The sequence below is a fragment of the Otolemur garnettii genome, unplaced genomic scaffold (assembly GCF_000181295.1).
Source record: "Otolemur garnettii isolate 467f Iridium unplaced genomic scaffold, OtoGar3 scaffold00060, whole genome shotgun sequence".
Classification (NCBI taxonomy): domain Eukaryota; kingdom Metazoa; phylum Chordata; class Mammalia; order Primates; family Galagidae; genus Otolemur; species Otolemur garnettii.
In genome coordinates, this window is record NW_003852455.1 from 9,953,275 (window position 1) to 9,973,019 (window position 19,745).

Below are 19,745 nucleotides of genomic sequence, written 5' to 3' on the forward strand. Positions count from 1 at the left end.
CCTGCTCACCCCCGCCAGTTTCTATAGCTTGTCCTAATACTAGCCCCAGAGGGGACTGTCACTTGCCTCTCTCTGTTCCCAGGCATCGTTCACTCGGTTGAGGCTCAGCACATAGCCATCCTTTCGGTCTCTGTTGATGTCCTGCAAGGCAAAGCCAGCGACTGCCAGCACGTCTGAGTCATTGCAGCGCCGGGGGACCAGCCGGGGGGGAGGGCCAGGCGGACCGGGCGGAGACCTAGCCCCACAGCACAGGGCTAGAGAGCAGAGCACCAAGGGTAGCAGCAGGCCCATTCTGTGGGGGAAAGGCCCAGGATGGGTCAGTGTTGGAGCCACAGGAACTGACCGGCTTGTGGGGCTCTCTGAGGCAGGTTTGAGCAGTTTTGTAATTATGGTCTGAACCAGGATGACTGGAGTTGAAACTGTCTCCTCCTATCACAGTGCATTTGAAACGAATTTTCCTGAGTCAGTACTTTGGGTCGGATTTGCCAGGCTTTCTAACCTTAGACCTTTGAGCAGCGTCATATTCATGGGTGCGTGTAAACAAACTGGTTTCCAAACATTTCCGTAAGAAATCATGAAAAACATTTGGCTGAGGGCAAGGCTCTTATGACTGGATTCCACTCTGTGTCTAGGTCCCCTCCTGAATCAGAATAAGGAAGACCGTCACCTCCCCATCTCCAGTGGCACATTCCCTACAGAGATCTCCCTGGCCACACTCATACAGTGGTTACCTCAGGCAGGAGCATGGGCTTCCGGTCCTGGGGGGGTTTGGTGAGTTCACACTTCGGGGTCAGCGTCCTGTGCTTCATGCTCTTGTTAGATCAGGAAGGTGGTTTAACCCACAGTCACCTCGCAGCTGCACAGTTGAGAATTCTTAAGCACTTTGGACATCTTGATGACAAGTGTTTTATTTGGAGTATTTAGGTTCTTCTAAATCAAAGACTTCTAAGGAAAAACATGAGTATGGTATTAAAAGTTTTCTCACCACAGCGCCCAGCTATTTTGTTATTGCATTGTGGCCTGGGCCAGGTTCGAACCTACCACCCTCAGTATACAAGGCCTGCACTCTACTCACTGAGCCACAGGCACCACCCAATTGACTAATTCTAATTTAGTATTGAGGACACATGGTGTTTGTTTTCCCATTCTTGAAGTATTTCACTTACTTAAAAAGAAGGTCTCTAGTTCCATCCTAGAGCACCATTTTTATGTGGCTGAGTAGTACTCCATGGCACACACATACCACATTTTACTAATCCACTCATGTGTTGATGGCACTGGGTGGTTTCCACATTTTTGTGATTGCAAATTTTGCTACAATAAGCATTTGAGTGCAAGTGTCTTTTCTTCCTTTGGGCAAATGCCTAGTAGTGGGATTGCTCCACCAAATGGTAGATCTTCTTTCAGTTCTTTGCGGAATCTCTGTACTACTTTCCATAGAGTCTGTACTGGTTCGCAGTCCCATCAACAGGGTATGCGTGTTCCTCTCTCTTCACTTCCATGCCAGCACTTGTTGTGTGGAGACTTTTTGATAACAGCCATTCTCTTCAGAGTTAGTTAACTTCTCATTGTGGGCTTTTGTTTGTTTGTATAGTTTTTTTTTTTTTAATTGGTTGGGATTCATTGAGGGTACAAAGGATTAGGTTACACTGACTGCATTTTTAGATAAAGTCCCTCTTATAATTGTGTCCCACCCTCAAGAGATAATCCTACCCATTCTTAAGGATGGAACCAAAGCTTTCTCCCATCCGATCTTGATAAATCTTCTTTGATTACATTGCTCCAGTGATTTTACTACTCACTTATCTCTGGAATATTGTTGGGGCTCAGAAGATGACCCCCTAATGTACAGGGCCTTGGCCTGCTGAGGGTTGTGAAGTGACGGAAACCGAAGGGGCCTCAGGAACAAGCTGTCTGCCTTTCACTCGCCCCCTTTCTCCTACTCCTTTTCCTCCCCAAGGAAAACCATAGAAACCACAACTTCACTTCCCAGGCTGGTCACAGGCACTAGAAACCCTCTCCTCAAAGCAGCCATAAAACCTAGAAAAAGGACAGTACCCTCCCCCCAGGCTCCTGTGAAGGAGCTGCCAAAGAGAAATTCTCTGAGGCACTCTGCGTGGTGGTGGTTACTAAGACCTCCCTTCCAGAAGGGTCCTGTCCCATACTTGGGAAAAAGGGATTCCACACGGAGAGGCCAGGAATAACTTAAAGACAGGTCTTGCTGAGTTTTCCCCCCTAGTCTTTTGCTGTTAGACAACTCACTTTATCTAACCCCATTTCCACACTGCTGTGCACCCTTCACGGAATGTAAGCATAAAGACAGATAGTCTTCCCCTGGGTCTTCTGATCTTCCTTCCCAGGAAGGCTCCCAGGCCATTGAAACTTTAGCTAAATAAATATGCTATTTATTGTTTGTGTTTGCTTGCTTTTGTTAAAGGAGTGTTGGCCATGACCTTATATAGGTGGAGAAAGACATCACACCATCTTGTCACCTCTTTTTCACGGTGTCTTTTGTTCACCAAGCCTAGGCAACCTGTTGGGTAGAATTAGATGATTCAGAGAGGGAAGGCCTACAAGTAGGTGAAAGACAAGGGTGAACCCTTCAGAGATGTTTGCCTTCAAGTCTTATCCCCACTCCCACAAGAGAAAATCAGATTGAATTTTTTGTTGTTGGTGGTGTGATCTCTAACTTGACAATTTAATCTCCTTGAGAGCCCCTAGAAAAGAGGGGCCGATGGGGCCGGGGTGGTGGCCTTGCAGTGGGGCAGCAGGAACGGGAATGAGGCAGTAAAAGCACCTGGACTCCAGGCTAGTTCTGCGACTTGACCACTGTGTGACCCCCAAGAGAGTCAGGGTCATGTAACTTTTCTGAGCCTCAATTTCTTTGCCTGGAAAATGTGGAAAATCACAATATTTTAACATGACTTTTTTGAGGAGTGGATGAGATAATATATGTGCAGGGCCTGGCAATTAATTCTTATAAATCATATTTCACATTAGAGAAGGAGGGTTAGGAATCTGTGATGTACTGAGGTAGGTCCAGGTGCACGGTGTGGGCAGGAAATGGATTCTAATCAGGTGAAGTAAGAACAAAATGAAGGGGGAAAGAGACCTGGGCATGTTCTTAGGCTCAGAGGAAGGAGGAGTAGCAGGGATGGAGAGGCTGGGGGCCGAGAGGATGAGGAATGATTTGGAAAGGAATAGTCAAGGGTGGTCACCATGGGTGTTTCCAGAGAACACTCAGAGGTGGGACTTGGCAGTGTACGTGGCCAGTGTACTGAAGTGGAAAGAATGGACCTTCCAAGGAGGCCAACCGTAGCTCTAATCCCAGTCCTGTAATTTACTGACAGTAAGATCCCAGGCAGTCTCCAATTCCTGAGTTCAGGCCATCCAGCCGCCTCAGCCTCCCAAGGTGCTAGGACTACAGGCGTGAGCCACCACACCCGGCCTTTATTTCCCAATCTTCTTTGCATTCAGTGTGGCTGGATGACTGCGTTCTAGTCAATGAAACGTGAGCATAAATTATCCTTGCCAATTCCAGCCTGGCCCACGAAAACCACCTTCATGCTCCTCCATCCTCTTGCCATGTGAGCTGGATGCATAGGATCCAGGAAAAAATACTGATGCCCCAGTGGAGGACAGAGCTGCCAGAAGAAGATTCAGATGGAACCCTGAATTGCCATGTGCTCCACCACCTGCTTATAACTGGTTTTAAACTGTTACATGAGACCGAAATCAAAATCTGTATCAGGGCAGTGCCTGTGGCTCAGTGGTAGGGTGCCGGCCCCACATATTGAGAGTGTCAGGTTCAAACCCAGCCCTGGCCAAACTGCAACAAAAAAATAACCAGGCATTGTGGCAGGTGCCTGTAGGCCAAGCTACTCAGGAGGCTGAGGGAAGAGAATCACTTAAGCCCAAGAGCTAGAGGTTGCTGTGAGTTGTGATGCCACAGCACTCTACTGAGGGCAATAAAGTGAGATTCTGTCTCTACCAAAAAAAAAAAATCTGTATCATAAAGCCCTTGAGTTTGTGTATTACAGCAGCTGACCTATTCAAACACAATGATATTACCTGTATAAGTGAGTTGTTGGTAAAATTAAATTGTAAAACATATAAAAAATCTTTCACCTCATAATAAATGTTTAATATATTAACTCATTACGTAAACATTTCTTAAACACCTACTGTGTGCTAGGCACATTAATGTAAACAAAGCCTACTGTCATCGAGTTTATTGCAGATGAAGAGAAAGGAAGAATCAATAAACATTTCTGGCATACAGGACTTGAAGAATGGTAGCACCACCGGCAGAAAGGGTGACGTTAGGAAGTGGAAGACATTTTCTGAAGAAGGGTGAGGAGTTTGGGCTTCAGACATTTGAGAAAGCAATAATAATCGCCTCTGTTAATATAACCTTTGAAAATTTATGGAATATGTACAAACAAACACTCATATATGTTTTAACCATCATAACAAAAAATCTAGAGGAGCATTTACCAACGGTATATTGTCTAAAACCTCTAGTAGAATGTAAGCTCCACAGGGTAGGAATGGTTCTTATCCCATTATTCACCTTTAGAAGCTGTTTGCCTGTGATGAATGCATTTAATTGAAATGAATTGAGAGCTCTCAACTCCTATGTTTTATGGGTAGTACTTTCATTAATTCAAGCTATGTTTGCAAAAGTACTCTATGATATGATAAAGCATTACACAAATGTTTCTGTGGGAGGATAATATTTTGAGTTGGGATTTCACCTTTGTGTACTCCCCATTTGAGCAGCTGACCCTGTGTTTGTCTCTGTGGAACAGTGTGATTCTGCAGGTGGCATTTGGGGACCCTGCCAGTTGGCCACACTGGCTGTTTATGGAAAGCAACTGTTCTCATTGGTTGTAGCATCTGTTCTGATTGCTCAGTGCTGTGTCATACTGGTTATTAAATTCTTTGCATATCATTACTGTACACATAGTTGGAAGGCAGAGAGAATCTAGAAGTTTTTTGTTTGTTTTGTTTTGTTTTTGAGACAGAGCCTCAAGCTGTCTTCCTGGGTAAAGTGGTATGGCATCACAGCTCACAGCAACCTCCACCTCCTGGGCTCAAGCGATTCTCCTGCCTCTGCCTCCCAAGTAGCTGGGACTACAGGCACCCACCTCAAGGCCCAGCTATTTTTTGATTGCCGCTGTCATTGTTGTTTGGCAGGCCCCGGCTGGATTCGAACCTGCCAGCTCAGGTGTATATGGCTGGCGCCTTAGTCGCTTGAGCCACAGGCACCAAGCCTGAAGTTTTTTTTGAAACTGAATATCTCTGTCACCTGGGCTAGAGTGCCCTGGTATTATCATGGCTCATTGCAACCTCAAACTTTTGGGCTTAAGCAATCCTCTTGCCTCAGCCTCCCAAGGAGCTAGGATTACCAGTGTGCACCATCATAGCTAATTTTTTCTACTTTTAGTAAAGATGGGATCTCACTCTTGCTCAGGCTGATCTTGAACTCCTGAGCACAAACGATCCCCCCACCATGGCCTCCCAGAGTGTTATGATTACAGGGGTGAGCTACTGCTGGCTGGCAGAAACTGAAAACTTAGTAGCCTGTTTCTAAAGCCCCGATTTGAAAAGAGAAAACGGAAAGAGGATTTCAGTATGGAAAAAGAGTCTTTTGGCACTAAAAATAAGGGAATTTATCTGAGATTAGAAAGAAATTCTGTAGTGTGGGGAGAAAAGATGGGACAGGGAGCCCTCTGCTCTGTTTCCTGGGTATGCAGCCGGGAAGGCAGCAGGATCCCAGGGAGAGAAGAGACCTGTGTGGTGTGTCTTAGCAGTGGTGTTCTTACAGACTCCTATATTCTTAGTCTGATACAAAAGTAGCAGATAAACTAGATTCAAAGAGTGATATGAATGGCTTAGCGAGTATATCTCAGCAGGAGGATAGGTGGACCAGTAAGCATCAGAACCTCCTTCTCCTGCCCACCACCCAGAGACTTTAGCACTACGTGAGATTCTAGAACTGTGACACAACTTTGTGAAGAATAGCAGGGTATGAGGAGAGGTAGGACTCCAAGAAGGAGGGAGATTTAGTTTGCTATTACCCCAGTAGGATAGCAACCTGAAAGAGAAATTAATTTGATCTGGGGCCAGGCATGGTGGCTCAATCCTGTAATCCCAGCACTCTGAGAAGCTGAGGCATGTGGATTGCCTGAGCTCACAGGTTGCAGACCAGCCCAAGCCAGAGTAAGACCTGGTCTCTGAAAATAGCTGGGCATTGTCGTGGGTGCCTATATTCCTAGCTATTTGGGAGGCTAAGGCAAGAGAATTGCTTGAGCCCAAGTCTTTGAGGTTGCTGTGACCTGTGATGCCAGGGCACTTTACCGAGGGCAACAAAGTGAAACTGTCTAAAAAAAAAAAAAAAACAAAATTAATTTTGCCTAAAAATAAAGTGGTATTTCTTTTGCACCTGAATTTGTGGTTATGATTCACGCTTGTAACTTTCTTTGCAATTTATAGCCAGAGCTTTCTTTGCTTCATAATTGAATTTAGAATTTATTTTCCACCCCTTCAAATCTCAATTTTATTCTCTCAAGAGACAAGGACACCAAGGATTAGACTGTCCTCTGCAGGTGACCACATGCTCACCCCAGCCCCCATCCACTGTAAAGATAGACCTTGTGAGTTTCATTAATCTTTTTACTCATTCATTCATAAATGTTTACTGAGCACTTGTTTAGCCTTGGGACAGAACAAGGATAGAGGTTCCTGCTTTTCATGTTCTGGAGGAAAATACAGACAAACACAACAGCAGTGGCACACAGGGTGGCCGGGGCTGTAGTTTAGGCAAATACTCTGTGGGAGGTGACACCCTTCAGGGCTTTCCTTTGCAAAGTTGAGGGCAAACCTCAATGTAAAGTGCTCTGCCACACCCTAGTGTTGAATTTGTCTCATTTCAGGAGCCTCAGGTACCCACTTAAGAGGTCCCTATGGGGGTCTTGAAGCCCATTGAGACCCACAATAGTCTGTTTTCTTTCTTTCTTTCTTTTTTTTAAAATAAGAGACAGACTCTTACTTTACCACCCTTGGTAGAGTGCTGTGGCATCACAGCTCACAGCAACCTCCAACTCCTGGGCTTAGACCATTCTCTTGCCTCAGCCTCCCAAGTAGCTGGGACTACAGGCAGCCGCCACAATGCCCAGCTATTTTTGTTGTTGTTGCAGTTTGGCAGGGGCCAGGTTTAGACCCACCACCCTCAGTATATGGGGCCAGCGCCCTATCCTCTGAGCCACAGGCACTACCCAGTAGTCTGTTTTCTTACCTGATAGACAGATAACATTACTTTCAGAACTCACTTTTAAATTGATGACAAAGTTATACTAGAACTTATCACAAAACCATATTAAATTTTTTCTCACTTAAATTTATTGGCTGAATATCTTCACTGTCCTCATGATTTCTGGTTCTTATTTTCTTGATGCACACAATGTATTCACCCTCCTTTGGATTTTCTGCTCATCTCAGACACCCCCTGAGTTACTCTCTGCTCAACTACAATCTCCAAAGTATTTCTTCTAGGCTGGATTTTAATCCTCCCTTCCTCCCCCCCCACTCTCAACAGAGTCTCACTCAGTCACCCTGGGTAGAGTGCCGTGACATCATAGCTCACAGCAATCTCAACCTCCTGGGCTCAAGCAATCCTCTTGCCTCACCCTCCTGAGTAGCAGAGACCACAGGCACCTGCCACAATGCCCAGCTAGTTTTTTTCTATTTTTAATAGAGATGCGGTCTTGCTCTTGCTCATCTGATCTTGAAATTCTTAACTCAGGCCTACTCCCTTCTCAGCCTCCCACAGTGTGAGGATTACAAGTGTGAGCCACTGAGCCTGGCTTGAGTTTAACCTTCCTTAATCTCACACACACGAAGTCGCATTTCCTCTCACTCGTTTGTCTTTTGGGTTCTTCACGTGGGTCCCCACACCTGCCTCTGCCCCCTCCTCCTCTGCTGTGTTAGGCAGGGGGCTCTTCTCTGTCTGGCAGATCTCAGGCACACCTTGCTTTCACCAACTTTGCTACAAGAGAAACTTTAGATGACTAGAAATAATCGCTAAGAGAGAGCTTGGGTCACTTTTATAATAATAATCCTTTAAGGAATAAAACATCCCTTCTTGGTATGTCAGGCTGTATCATAAGCAGTAATAGACTCTAGAATTAGAGGATATTAAGTCCAAAAAAGAAAGAAATTCACAGGATCATAGGTTTTCCTTAAGTGATGTGGTGGCCAGTGACAAAATTAACCATGAATCTGTAGCCCTGAGATCTTTCATCTCCTCTCCATTTGTCTGCCTCTTCTCATGCCCTGTCCTCCCCCAACCACATTTTGCCCCATCCTGATTATGAAAGCAAGGTGAAAAGAACCACAAGTTTCATTTCTTAATGAGCACACTTTATTCATGTCTCTAATTCTAACTATTATTCATTTTTCTTGATCAAGGAAATCACTCTTTATTTTGCAGAAAAAAACTTGGAGACATGTAGAAATTCAGTTTGGAACTTCCCTGGACACAATTCAGAGGGTGACCGAGGGAAGGGCTTTAGTGGATTGCTGTGGTTTGGCAATGAGAGGCTGGGAAAGTTCGCTTCAGGAAGAGGAAGGACTTCACCTGTTTTTAGGGGAGGCAGCTGGTAAACATATCCAATGGGTCTGCAGTGAAAGGGGAAGTGTCTGTTACCTGGGCCTTTTCCTTCTGAGTGCCTATGTGGTGGGCCATGGCCATGGTGATGGTGATCTTGGGGATCTTGGCTCTGGAGTGTTGGGTCACAGGATCCTTCACAATGGAAATCTTGGCCACAGGGGTGGTGTCCATGGGGGTGGTGTCCACGGGGTCCATGTCCACGGGGACGGTGTCTGTGGGGATGTTGTCCATGGGGATGGTGCTTATGGGGATGGTGCTCATTGGAACTGTGATCATGGAACCCATTGGTACCAACAGGGTTGTGATGACATCTTGACCCTGGAGGGGGAAATCGTGGAGGCTCTTCTCCTTGAAATGGAGGTCTTCCTGAGGGATCTTTTCCTTCCAGGGGAGGTGGGCATCCCAGTTCATGTGGCCTGTGGTGATGACCTCTGGCTCCATGAGGCTTAAATGGAGGCCTGCCACCAGGAAAATGCCCATGCCCACCAAAGTGGGGGTGGTGGCATGGGTGGAGATGTACACCACTCATGTTCCTACGATCCTGATAACAGACACGGAAAGGGAATATTATCACATAACACAAAAGGAGAAGTTAGATCTTTAACTTGATGTAGACCGAAGGCTCCCAGGTTTTGGATTCCACAAATCGATAGAAAAAGCAGGATAACAACAAAAAAGAACTTGTCAAATTTTTGTCTAGTAAAGTTGACATCTAAAATACAACTGTCGTCTACCAACATCATTTCAGAAAATAATAACATGTAGATAACAACAAAGTCGGGCGGCACCTGTGGCTCAAAGGAGTAGGGCGCCAGCCCCATATGCTGGAGGTGGCAGGTTCAAACCCAGGCCCGGCCAAAAAAAAACAACAACGAAAAAAGTCAGAAAGACAATTTCAGAGTACTGATTAGTCCTTTGGATGAATTTAATGTTTTATACGAAAAGCTTTATTATCCTTATTTCAATAGAAATTGGTGAAAATATATTTTGAAATGGCGTCCATCTTCAGACCAACATTTGGAAAATGAGTGACTTATAATTGATGTTCTGTAAAGAGTTCTGAGTGTTGATGATACCCATATGCCTTCCTCTAAAAGGTGAGAGCACCTGGCCTCTTTCCTCTCCTCCTAGTTCAGAGTTTAACTTTTTTTTTTTTATAAGATAGATTCTCATTATGTCACCCTCGGTAGAGTGCTGTGACATCACAGCTCACAGCAACCTCAAACTCTTGGGCTCAAGCAATTCTCTTGCCTCAACCTACCAAGTTGCTGGAACTATAGGCACTCGCCACAGTGCTTGGCTATATTTTGTTGCAATTGCCATTGTTGTTTAGCTGGTCCAGGCTGGGTTCAAACCTGCCAGCCTCAGTGTATGTGGCTGACACTGTAATCACTGTACTATGGGTGCCAAGCTAGAGTTTAACTTTTAAAAATCTATAGATGCAGGCTGGGCACAGTGGTTCACATCTATAATCCTAGCACTATGGGAGGCTAAGGTGGGTGGATTGCCTGTGACCAGTATAAGCCAGAGTGAGACCTCATCTCTAAAAAGAGCTGGGCATTGTCCTGGGCACCTATAGTCCCAGCTACTTGGGAATCTGAGGCAAGAGAATCAATTAAGCCCAAGAGTTTGAGGTTGCTGTGAGCTATGATGTCACAGCACTCTATCCAGGGTGACAAAGTGACACTCTTTCAAAAAGAAAAAAAAAAATCTATACCTCCGTGTTCATGGTGACTAACCTGCCTTTTTTTCTTCCTTTTTTTTTGGCTTGGAGCGCAGTTAGTTCATTTTTTTTTTTTCTGATATGAAACATTCTGTGAGAAAATCTTTGCGCTCATCCATAAAACTGAACAAAGATTTCTGGACCAGATACAAAATATTGCTTTGCATCTTATTTTATATACTTTTGTATAACACCTTTGAGTCTAATTTGTTCCCGTTAGGACCTATGCCTAATAGTAAAAGCCAGGAGTTACTAAATCTCAGGATTAGAGTCCTACATAGAAGGACCATATTCAAATTCATTCCAAGCCAATTGAATTAGTCATGATTTCACTTTTCGGCCAAATTTTAGCCCTCCCTAACTCTTGGAAAAGTTTTCACACTTTCTGTGCCATACCAGCAATTTCACTTCTTTCCCAGGGGTGTCACATCCCTGTGTCTCTGTCTCCATTTGTTTCTCTTACACCCCCCCCCACACACACACAGCTGTAGGGAACATAGTAAGGACTATGTGTGTAAAAATATCACATAATCTGACATTTTCACAAGAAACTCAAGCAACCCACCTCGGTGTCGAATACTTCACAATTCACATCAAGTTCTTTTGGGGTTTCAAAGTCAGAGTCTTCTGCATCATAGGATAAAACTGCCCTGCAGAATCCAAAGACCTATGAAAGAGAGATAAGCCTGTTAGTGTCTGGGTGTGTGTGTGTGTGTGTGTGCGCGCACGCACACACACACGCTCACGTGCCTGCGGTTGGGAAGAAGGTTCCCCAGCCAGATTTGTAAACTTCCAGATATTCAGGAAAGAAAGAACAGCCTCAGAAAAAAATCAAGGTAAGATTATCAGATACTCCCACCAGTTATTAAAAAATCTTTCATGGTCAACGCTTTGGGGGACGTGAAGTGCAGATTTCACGGTTCCCATTTCAAGAGGCTGAGGTTCCTACCAGCCGTGAGCAGTCCTTACCAGCAGGGCTGGCCTTGGTAAGGAGACCCACATCATTGCTGCCTTGCCCTTACGCCAACCCTTTTGCAGAAGACCTGGCTTGCCTGTGCTGAGAGAGAATGAGGAATGGTGTAAGAGAGGGATTTTACAACTTTAACTGGTTCCTAGGAAGGAAGTGTTGGGAAGGAGGAACCCCTAGACAGAAGGATTTGCAAGGACCCTGTCAGGGAAGTGTCTGCAGGCTCCACCCTAAATACCAGGGCTGCAATGTCTGGCCTGCCTTCCTCCAGAGGCCCCTCCACCCAGCTGTCAAAGTTAGACTAGGACAAGAGGATGAGTCTTCCTTAGAAGAGACTGTTAAGCATTGAGATTCTCGCCACAGTTTGGGTATCAGATATGTCGATCTGGCTTCACCATGGGCTAGTTGTGTGAGACTAGTCAAGTTACCCAAAATTTCTGAAATTCGGTCTTTATAAAATGGGATAATACTGTCTACTCAGAGGTTATGGGAGGACTTCATTAAATGAGATGATGCTGTAACAACACTTAGCCCTGAGCCCACTCTCCTCCAGCTCCTGTGGTTCTCCCCTGGCTTACATTCCTCACACAAAGATAGTTAAGGGGAAGGAAATGTCTTTTCGGGTTGCCATGGGCAAGGATTCTAAAACTGGATAAGGTTGAAACTTTGAACAGCCAGAAAAGAAGCCAACAAATTTTAATAGTTTTTCCCTTTTGGCCAGGGAGAATATGTTATCAAATCAGAAAAATCCTGGACTTGAAATTAGAACTAAAATTCCATATGCTAACACTTTTTAGCTCAAATTCCCTTAAGTAAGTGGTTCAAATTCTAGGAGGCAGACACCTGCATTCCTTCTCGGCAGGATGGTGGTGAGGCTCTAACCACGCAGTGATGTAGGTGGTGGTGTTTTGTAAACTGTACGTGGCCATGCAAATGTCAAGCGTCAGGAGCTACATCTTGCGGGTACGCAGGAATCAATTTGTAAATAATTAGGGTCAAATCCCACTGGACTGGCCATGAGAATAACAGGATTCTAATCTCAGCTCAGACGTGAACCTGTGGGAGACCCTTCCTTTTCTGAACTTCAGTTACCTGCTTGTTTGTCAAATAGGATCTGCAGGTGTCGGTGGGATGGAATGAATGGAGCACTTGGTGTGTGGGTCTTAATACAGGCTGGTTGTTAGTTTTAGCTAAACCTTTCATTCCAATTGTTAAAAAAAAAACAAAACTCAGTTTTAAATTGAGATATGTATCGTGCGCATTATAAAATTAAATTCTCATAATTCAGTTAATTTCTCAGTGGCCTGGATTTTTCATCTGGAAATTTGGGATAAAAATAGTCTCTAGCTCATAAGGTGGATTGAGGGTTAATGAGTTAACTTATGTGTAAAGCGTTTAGAAGAGGGCCTGGCCATTATTCACCACTCAGGAGTGTGGAACCTGTGGCCTGCGGGCTGCATGCAGATTATTTGAGGACTGTTTTGCTTATCCTTGGTGCACAGACCTTCTTTTTGGCTCATCAGCTTTCATTGGTGTTAGTGTATCTAATGTGTGGCCCAAGGCAACTCTTATTCTTCCAACGTGTGGCAGAAAAGAAATGACTAGCCAGCCGTGCTAGCTGCTTGCCATTTTACAGACGTGTTATACTCACCTTAGGGTGTCTGTGGAAATGGTGCCTGGAGCAGTTCCTCACAGAGAATTCCACATAGTAATTGGTTCTTTCCCCTCCTCTCTAGACAGAGGGGATCAAAACAGTTTCAGGAACAAAGAAAGAGGGGAGGAAAGAAACACGTATCTACTAGCCAGGAAAGTGTAAAGCACTGGGAGGATTCAAAGTCAACAATACGTGCCATTTGTCCTATGGTTTCTGCCTTTTGAAAATAGATCACCTGGCTTGGCGCCCATAGCATAGTGGTTGATGCCGGCCACATACACCGAGGGTGGTGAGTTCAAACTCGGCGCAGGCCAGCTAAACGACAATGACAAATGCAACAAAAAAATAGCCAGGTAGTGTTATATGCACCTGTAGTCCCAGCTACTTGGGAGGCTGAGGCAAGAGAATCACGTAAGCCCAAGAGTTTGAGGTTACTGTGAGCTGTGACGTCACAGCACTCTAGCGAGGGCAACATAGTGTCTCAAAATAAATAAATAAGTAAATAAATAAATATTGATCGCCTAAGGGAAAAGGTGAGTACTGCCATTTCACTCACCTGTGAATCAAAGATTCAGATCATACAGACATAATCAAGTACAGTGTGAAAACTCACCCTTCCTGCACCCCAACGTCTCCTTCCCACAGGTACAACTATCACTCATTTCATGTGTTTCTCTTTTTAGCCTTTTCCCAGATGCATTACACGTATACACAGACATCTAAAGATTTGGTATAAATGGGCCATGTTCTGAACTTGTTCAGTAACCTGCTTTTCCCCTTAACTTGGAAAGAGTTTTGAAACTCATCCCAATACACACGGATCCAAAGTATTCCTTTCAGTAACTGCATTGTATTCGCTTTGGTGCTCATACAAACCGTAATCTATCTAACTTTGTATCTTCAAAGTGCAGACATCTGCTCTACAAGACAGTTCTGGGTCGGAGGCTCTTGGGTCTTTGGACAGTGAGGCAAGGCTGTCTACCTCCAGCCCCACCTATGGGTGTGAGGAGAGAATTTCTTTGAGTCTCATGTTTCCATCCTAATACGAGGAGGTTAATATTGGATAATTTTTTAGGACAGGGTCCTGCTCTGTTGCTCAGGCTAGAGTGCAGTGGTGTCATCTTAGCTCAATGCAAGCACAAACTCCTGGGCTAAAGCGACCCTCTTACCTTAGCTCTCGAGTAGTTGGGACTACAGGTGTGCACCACCATGCCCCGCTGATGTTTCTAATTTTTGTAAAGACAGAGTCTCCTTCTTGCTCAAGCTGGTCTCCAACTCCTGGCCTTAGCCTGGGCCTCTCAGAGTGCCAGGATTACAGGCATGAGCCACCACACCCAGCCAGTATTGGATAATTTTTTATGACTCCCATGACCTTACTGTGCTGTTTTCCCTCTTTCCTTCTGGCATGTTCTCTCCTCTCTGCCACGTACCTACTCCCATCCCCACGCATACACTCTCTAAAAACAAGAACTCGCCAAGGGCAGCTCTTTGGTACCTGCTGGCTGTCTATTATGGCCCTAAAAGCTGCAACAGGTTCTCACTTTAGAAACAGCTGGTTATTTGACATAGGTAGAGAGGGCGTGTCATTCAGTTCATGCCTGCCAGGTGGGAGCCTGGGCCCTCCGACCTGGACAGAGTGGAGACTCACCTCTCTTGTAACTTTCTCTACTTGGTTCACTCTGAAAGAGGCAAAACCGTCATTCCTCTCTTTGTACTTCTCAAGGGCTTGGTCGGCTTTATTTCTGTAGGGCTCCGCATCCTCAAAGAAATCTGCGATTACGGGACTGTCTTTGTTATTGAACAGTGCTGAAGAGACTAGAAAGAGAAGATGGGAGTGTCTTGGTTACAGAGTGGGGGAGTGGGAAAAGACAGTTGTGTCAAAAATAACAATAACATCCGTTTTACAGATGGGAACATCAAGTGTTGGGGAAACTAAGTAACTTGTTTGCAATCAGTTCAGCAGTGGCAGAGCGGAACTGTAGACCCTTCCTTCTGACCTTCTGATGCCCAGGTCTCTGCTGTGACCCCTCTTTCACGATGCCCTCACCACTAACCCTCACAAAGGGCCAATATTTTCATAAAATTTTTCCCAGAGACAGGAAAAGATACAGCTCAACCTTTCTTAGACGACAACCTGCTACAGAATTTGCTTGGCTGTTGAATTTTTTTATATTAAATCATATTAAGATTTGCTTTTTTTTTTTTTTTTTTTTGAGCCAGAGTCTCACTATGCTACCCTCCGTAGAGTGCTGTGGGATCTCAGCTCATAGCAGCCTCAAACTCTTGGGCTCAAGCAATTCTCTTGCCTCAGCCTCCCCAGTAGCTGGGACCACAGGTATCTGCCACAACACCCGGCTATTTTTTTTTGTTGTTGTTGTTGTTTAGCAGGCCCGGGCTGGGTTTGAACCCACCAGCCCTGGTGCACGTGACCCACACCCTAACAACTGAGTCACGGGCACCGTGCCCAGATTTGCTATTTTTATTTATTTATTTATTTTTATTAAATCATAGCTGTGTACATTAATGCAATCATGGGGTACGGTGTGCTGGTTTTATATACACTTTGAAATATTTTCACCAAACTGGTTAACATAGCCTTCGTGGCATTTTCTTAGTTATTGTGTTAAGACATTTATATTCTACATTTAGAAAGATTCACATGTACCCTTGTAAGATGGACCATAGGTGTGAACCCACCAATCACCCTCCCACCACCCGTCCTCCCCCCTCCCCTCCCCTCCTTCTCCCCTGTATTTTTTGAAGAAATTCTGTGATCATTCATTTTGAAAACGTAAATAAAAGAGCATGTGTTTAGAGTTAACCCGGAATTGGGTTATGTCCAAGGCCAAGTCATTAAAAATATTTGAGCCTCAATTATTTTATCTCTGATATAGAAAGTAGCATAATCTTTACCAGGCATCCTCAAACTATGGCCTGCAGCCATGTGCGGCCCACCTAGGACATGTATCCGGCCCGCTGGGTGTTTTTCCCACCACTGCCTTTCATGCTTAGCAGCCGACTTGTCCGGGGACCCAGAGTCCGGCCCTCCAACGGTCTGAGGGACAGTGTTCTGGCCCCCTGTTTAAAAAGTTTGTGGACCCCTGATTACTTTATAGCCTTGCTGTGAAGTTAAATGAGATGATATAAACAAGTGCTTTGAAAACTGTTGATAACACACAGCTTTTAAATGTTAAGGTCAATATTTGTTGAGTGTGAAGCTTGCTCCACCAAGTGTCCACAGTAGGCCAGCCTGTTTAATTCTAATAAGAATCCTAAAAGCTAATGTTCTTGTTATCCTCATTTGACACATGAGAAAAGCTTACAGAGGTTAAGTAACCTACTCTGAAGATTACAGAACTAGTAAATGAGGTTGGGATTCAAAGTAAAACAAGTCAGACTCCCAAGCCTGTCTCTCTACAATACAGCTGTACGACTTCTCTTAAATCCCTATTTTCATGCATTGAATTTCTTTAAAGATGTACCTGAAAAGCAAGCATCACATGTACTCAATACCGATTTGAAACTAGGAGATTAATAACGACAGACCCGCAAAAGAGAAAAATCTAAATTAATATCAAGAAGTGAGGCCAGATGTGGTGGCTCACACCTGTAATCCTAGCACTCTGGGAGGCCAGGTGGGTGGATTGCCTGAGCTCACGAGTTCAAGACCGGCCAGAGAGTTATGGCAGGCACCTGTAGTCCCAGCTGCTTGGGAGGCTGAGGCAAGAGAATTGCTTTAGCCCAAGAGTCGAAGGTTGCTGTGAGCTGTGACTCCACCATACTCTATCAAGGGCAACAAAGTGAAACTCTGTCTCCAAAAAATAAATAAATAAATAAAGAAGTGGAGGAGATGAGATTCAGTAGCTTCCCACGCAATGGATATAGGGCACACTCCCTGGTGATAGGACACAGCTACAACTCTGATTTTACTTGTCATGTGTAAATTATATAACCAATACCCCCTCCCTTAAAAAGTTAAGATGTGCCAGTCACCAGGGAAAGCTGTGTCCCTTGTGTTCTCAGGAGAGTCAGTAATATAACAGTGCCCAAGAGGGCAGAGACCTTCGTGTCACGAACCTCATGGTATTTCGTGAGGAATAGCACTCTCTGATTGACTTGTGTGCTAACCTAGAGATGATGAGCGATTTAACACATTACCATACCGGAGCTCTTGGTGCAGTTAAAGTCCTCCAGCCTAAGATCCTGAGAGTCACTTGAATTTCTCGTAACTATGACCTTACACTGTCCCATCACCTGTAAGAGAGAGGGTTTTGAGTCCGTGCGGGGTCAGCACACACTGCTTTCCTCGGGCTGCAAATGAGAGGACAAAAAGGTGACACGCCACACTTCCACGTCCAGGGTATTGGGGTTCCCTTCACCAAGCCCTTTTGCAAAGCTTCTCTCCAAACTTGCGTTTTCTTAGTCTGTTTCCATGAGCTGCCTAATATTGGCACCCCGATTCCTCAAGATAACCAGGGAGAAACTGCTTGAGGGGTCACGACCATATCCCACACATTTTCAAGGGAAAAGGAGGCAGAACTCCTAGGTGTATAAACCTCTTGTTTTCTGACAATGGAATCTTGCATCAGTGCTTGTCTTTGTGTTCTCTTCCTGCCAGAGAGGATAGCACTGGAGTCGAACACGCAGAGCAAGGCCCATTCCTCCCTGCCTGTGCCGTGTTCAGAGCAAGACCCATTCCTCCCTGCACCTAACCCCTTCGGCCATTTCTATCACAGGACTGGTGCTTGGACACAATCACAACTTCACAGATTGTTAGACACATAGGCTGTCAGGGCTGAAAGACCCTTAGGGTCCATGGGCTCCAAGACTCTCCTTTCACTTTACAGTTGAAAACACTGAAGTGTAGTAACATTATTAGATGAACTGGCCTAACAACTCACCACTGGTCCTGCTATCCCATGGTGCTACCATCCCTGCTGACATAGTTTGAGCTGGAGTCCCTAAAATGGCTCTCAAGAGTATTACTCAAGATCAGCTTAACCTTCATGAGCCGCAGGAAGCTGCTGAATCTTCTGTTGCGTTACCCCAGGTATGTGGCCAGCCTGAGTCAGTGGAGCAGGTAGAAGGGAGGAACGGTAAGAGGAGAGAATTGTACCCTGGGTACTTACTATATCAGGTAGAACTCTAGAAACAGTCGGCTCGCAGTCCTTCCAGGGTTTCCTGGAGAGGGTCAAGCATTCAGATTCTTTTATATCCAAGAGTAGGTAATAGACTGTCGCAGATCCCTGAGGAAGACCAAGAAAGCAGCAGGTGAGTAACATGTGGGCACCTAGAGGATTTTTCTTAGTTAGTTGTATCTTTATTTCCTAAACAGAGTTACTGTCTCCCCATCTTTGCGGATGTCCTATATTTGTGACATTAGATCTATTCATTTGAATAAATGCCTTCAGTTATTTCCAAACATTCGTTTTAAGTGGCCGTGCTGTTTCTTCTAGCCACAAACTTTAAACAGGTATGAGTCATTAGCAGTGATGATTTGGGTGGAGGTGTTGAAGGTGCACAGCTATAACTGCAGGTGAGGACGGCCACATCACGGCCTCCAGTCCCTACTTGCCATTTCATCCCAGCACCCAGTTTGATTCCTGAACTCGGATTTCGGCCTCCATTTCAATTTGCTGAAACTGATAACGCACCTTCTTCTCTTACAACCCAGCTGCCTCTCCCATCGTCCCTCGTCTTTGTCAGGGGCACCATTAATTACTTATTGCTTTAGACTCTTCTTAAAACTGCCGACTGGGCGGTGCCTGTGGCTCAAAGGAGTGGGGTGCCGGCCCCATATGCTGGAGGTGACAGGTTCAAACCCAGCCCCCACTAAAAACTGCAAAAAAACAAAACAGAAAAACTGCAGACCATCTTTGTTTTTTCGTCCCCTTGCCTTTGCTATCCGCTGAGCAGGGCCCGAGCAGTGTGGCTTCTCGATCTCCCTCATGCTCCCCCCTCCTGATTCTCACTGGTCTCATCTCAGGGCCTGGTCTGGCCCTCATTTCCTCATCTGAATACACAAAGGGGCCTCCTAGCCCATGTTCCTGTCACCTGCCTGCTGCCAAGCACAGCGTGAGGGAGTATGCCCACCCACCCACTATCCATGCCACCACTCAGAGGAGGCACTGCGCCAACACACCTATGTCCTGCTCATGTGGTGACAGCCAGGGATGGGACTGATGGTGCCATGCCAAATGCCTGTGCTTCTGTCCTCTGCCACCTGCACTGCCTGCCTCCCTCCACTGAACCAGGGTCAGGGGCTCTCTTGTCCTCTGTGGTGCTCCACACTCTGCCTCCATAACTCGGGGTGTCCCATGCATGGGAGTAGGCAAGTTGTTTCGGGGAAGGGGGAGGGAGACTTTAACTCTGACCCTCAAATCCAGTCCAGTTAAGCATATGGTCTGAGTGAAGGCAGGAGGCTGGCTTGGCTTCAGGATAAACCCACAGACTCTCTTCCAACCTGATGGTTGCTCCAGAGCCCACCCGGAGCTTCTAGAATCCCCCCTGCTTATGTCCCAGTACTTCCTAACACCCTTCCTCCTGACTCCCTCCCCACCCGGAGGTGCTGTGCCTGAGATTCACTTGGAAAGCCTTTACATGGCCCTCTCCATAACTGCTTTTTGTTGTTGTTGTTGTTGTTGTTGTTTTTTGTTTTGAGACAGAGTCTCACTCAGTCACCCTGGGTAGAGTGCCATGGCACTGTAGCTCACAGCAACCTCAAACC

The 19,745-nt window shown here is 45.5% G+C and overlaps 2 protein-coding genes across 2 annotated transcripts in view; both read right to left on the bottom strand.

Annotated features, from left to right (window-relative positions):
• FETUB (fetuin B) overlaps positions 1-441 on the bottom strand; it is a gene marked incomplete at its 3' end in the record, with an annotated part of 11,620 nt that extends 11,179 nt beyond the window's left edge. Inside the window, exon 1 of the mRNA XM_012806900.2 lies at positions 67-441. Within this exon, the coding sequence (XP_012662354.1) occupies positions 67-291 (225 nt within the window). The remainder of the gene's footprint in view (positions 1-66) is intronic.
• Positions 442-8,402: 7,961 nt separating this feature from the next.
• HRG (histidine rich glycoprotein) lies at positions 8,403-18,315 on the bottom strand. Its single transcript, XM_012806928.2, has 6 exons — positions 18,148-18,315; positions 17,182-17,272; positions 14,667-14,833; positions 13,016-13,096; positions 10,963-11,064; positions 8,403-9,215 (listed from the first exon to the last, which is right to left on the bottom strand). The coding sequence occupies exons 1-6, from the start codon at positions 18,298-18,300 to the stop codon at positions 8,484-8,486; spliced, it is 1,326 nt and encodes a 441-aa protein (XP_012662382.1). The 5' UTR covers positions 18,301-18,315; the 3' UTR covers positions 8,403-8,483.
• Positions 18,316-19,745: the final 1,430 nt, after the last annotated feature.

Bases quoted from the DNA above. Each gene is read 5' to 3' on its own strand.
- HRG (XM_012806928.2), bottom strand. From the start codon at position 18,300: ATGTTACTCACCTGCTGCTTTCTTGGTCTTCCTCAGGGATCTGCGACA. The intron at 13,097-14,666 runs GTGAGTCTCCAC...CCCTCTGTCTAG, and splicing joins TAGAGAAAGTTACAAGAGAG to AGAGGAGGGGAAAGAACCAA. The intron at 11,065-13,015 runs GTGAGTATAACA...TCTCTTTCATAG, and splicing joins ATTTCCACAGACACCCTAAG to GTCTTTGGATTCTGCAGGGC.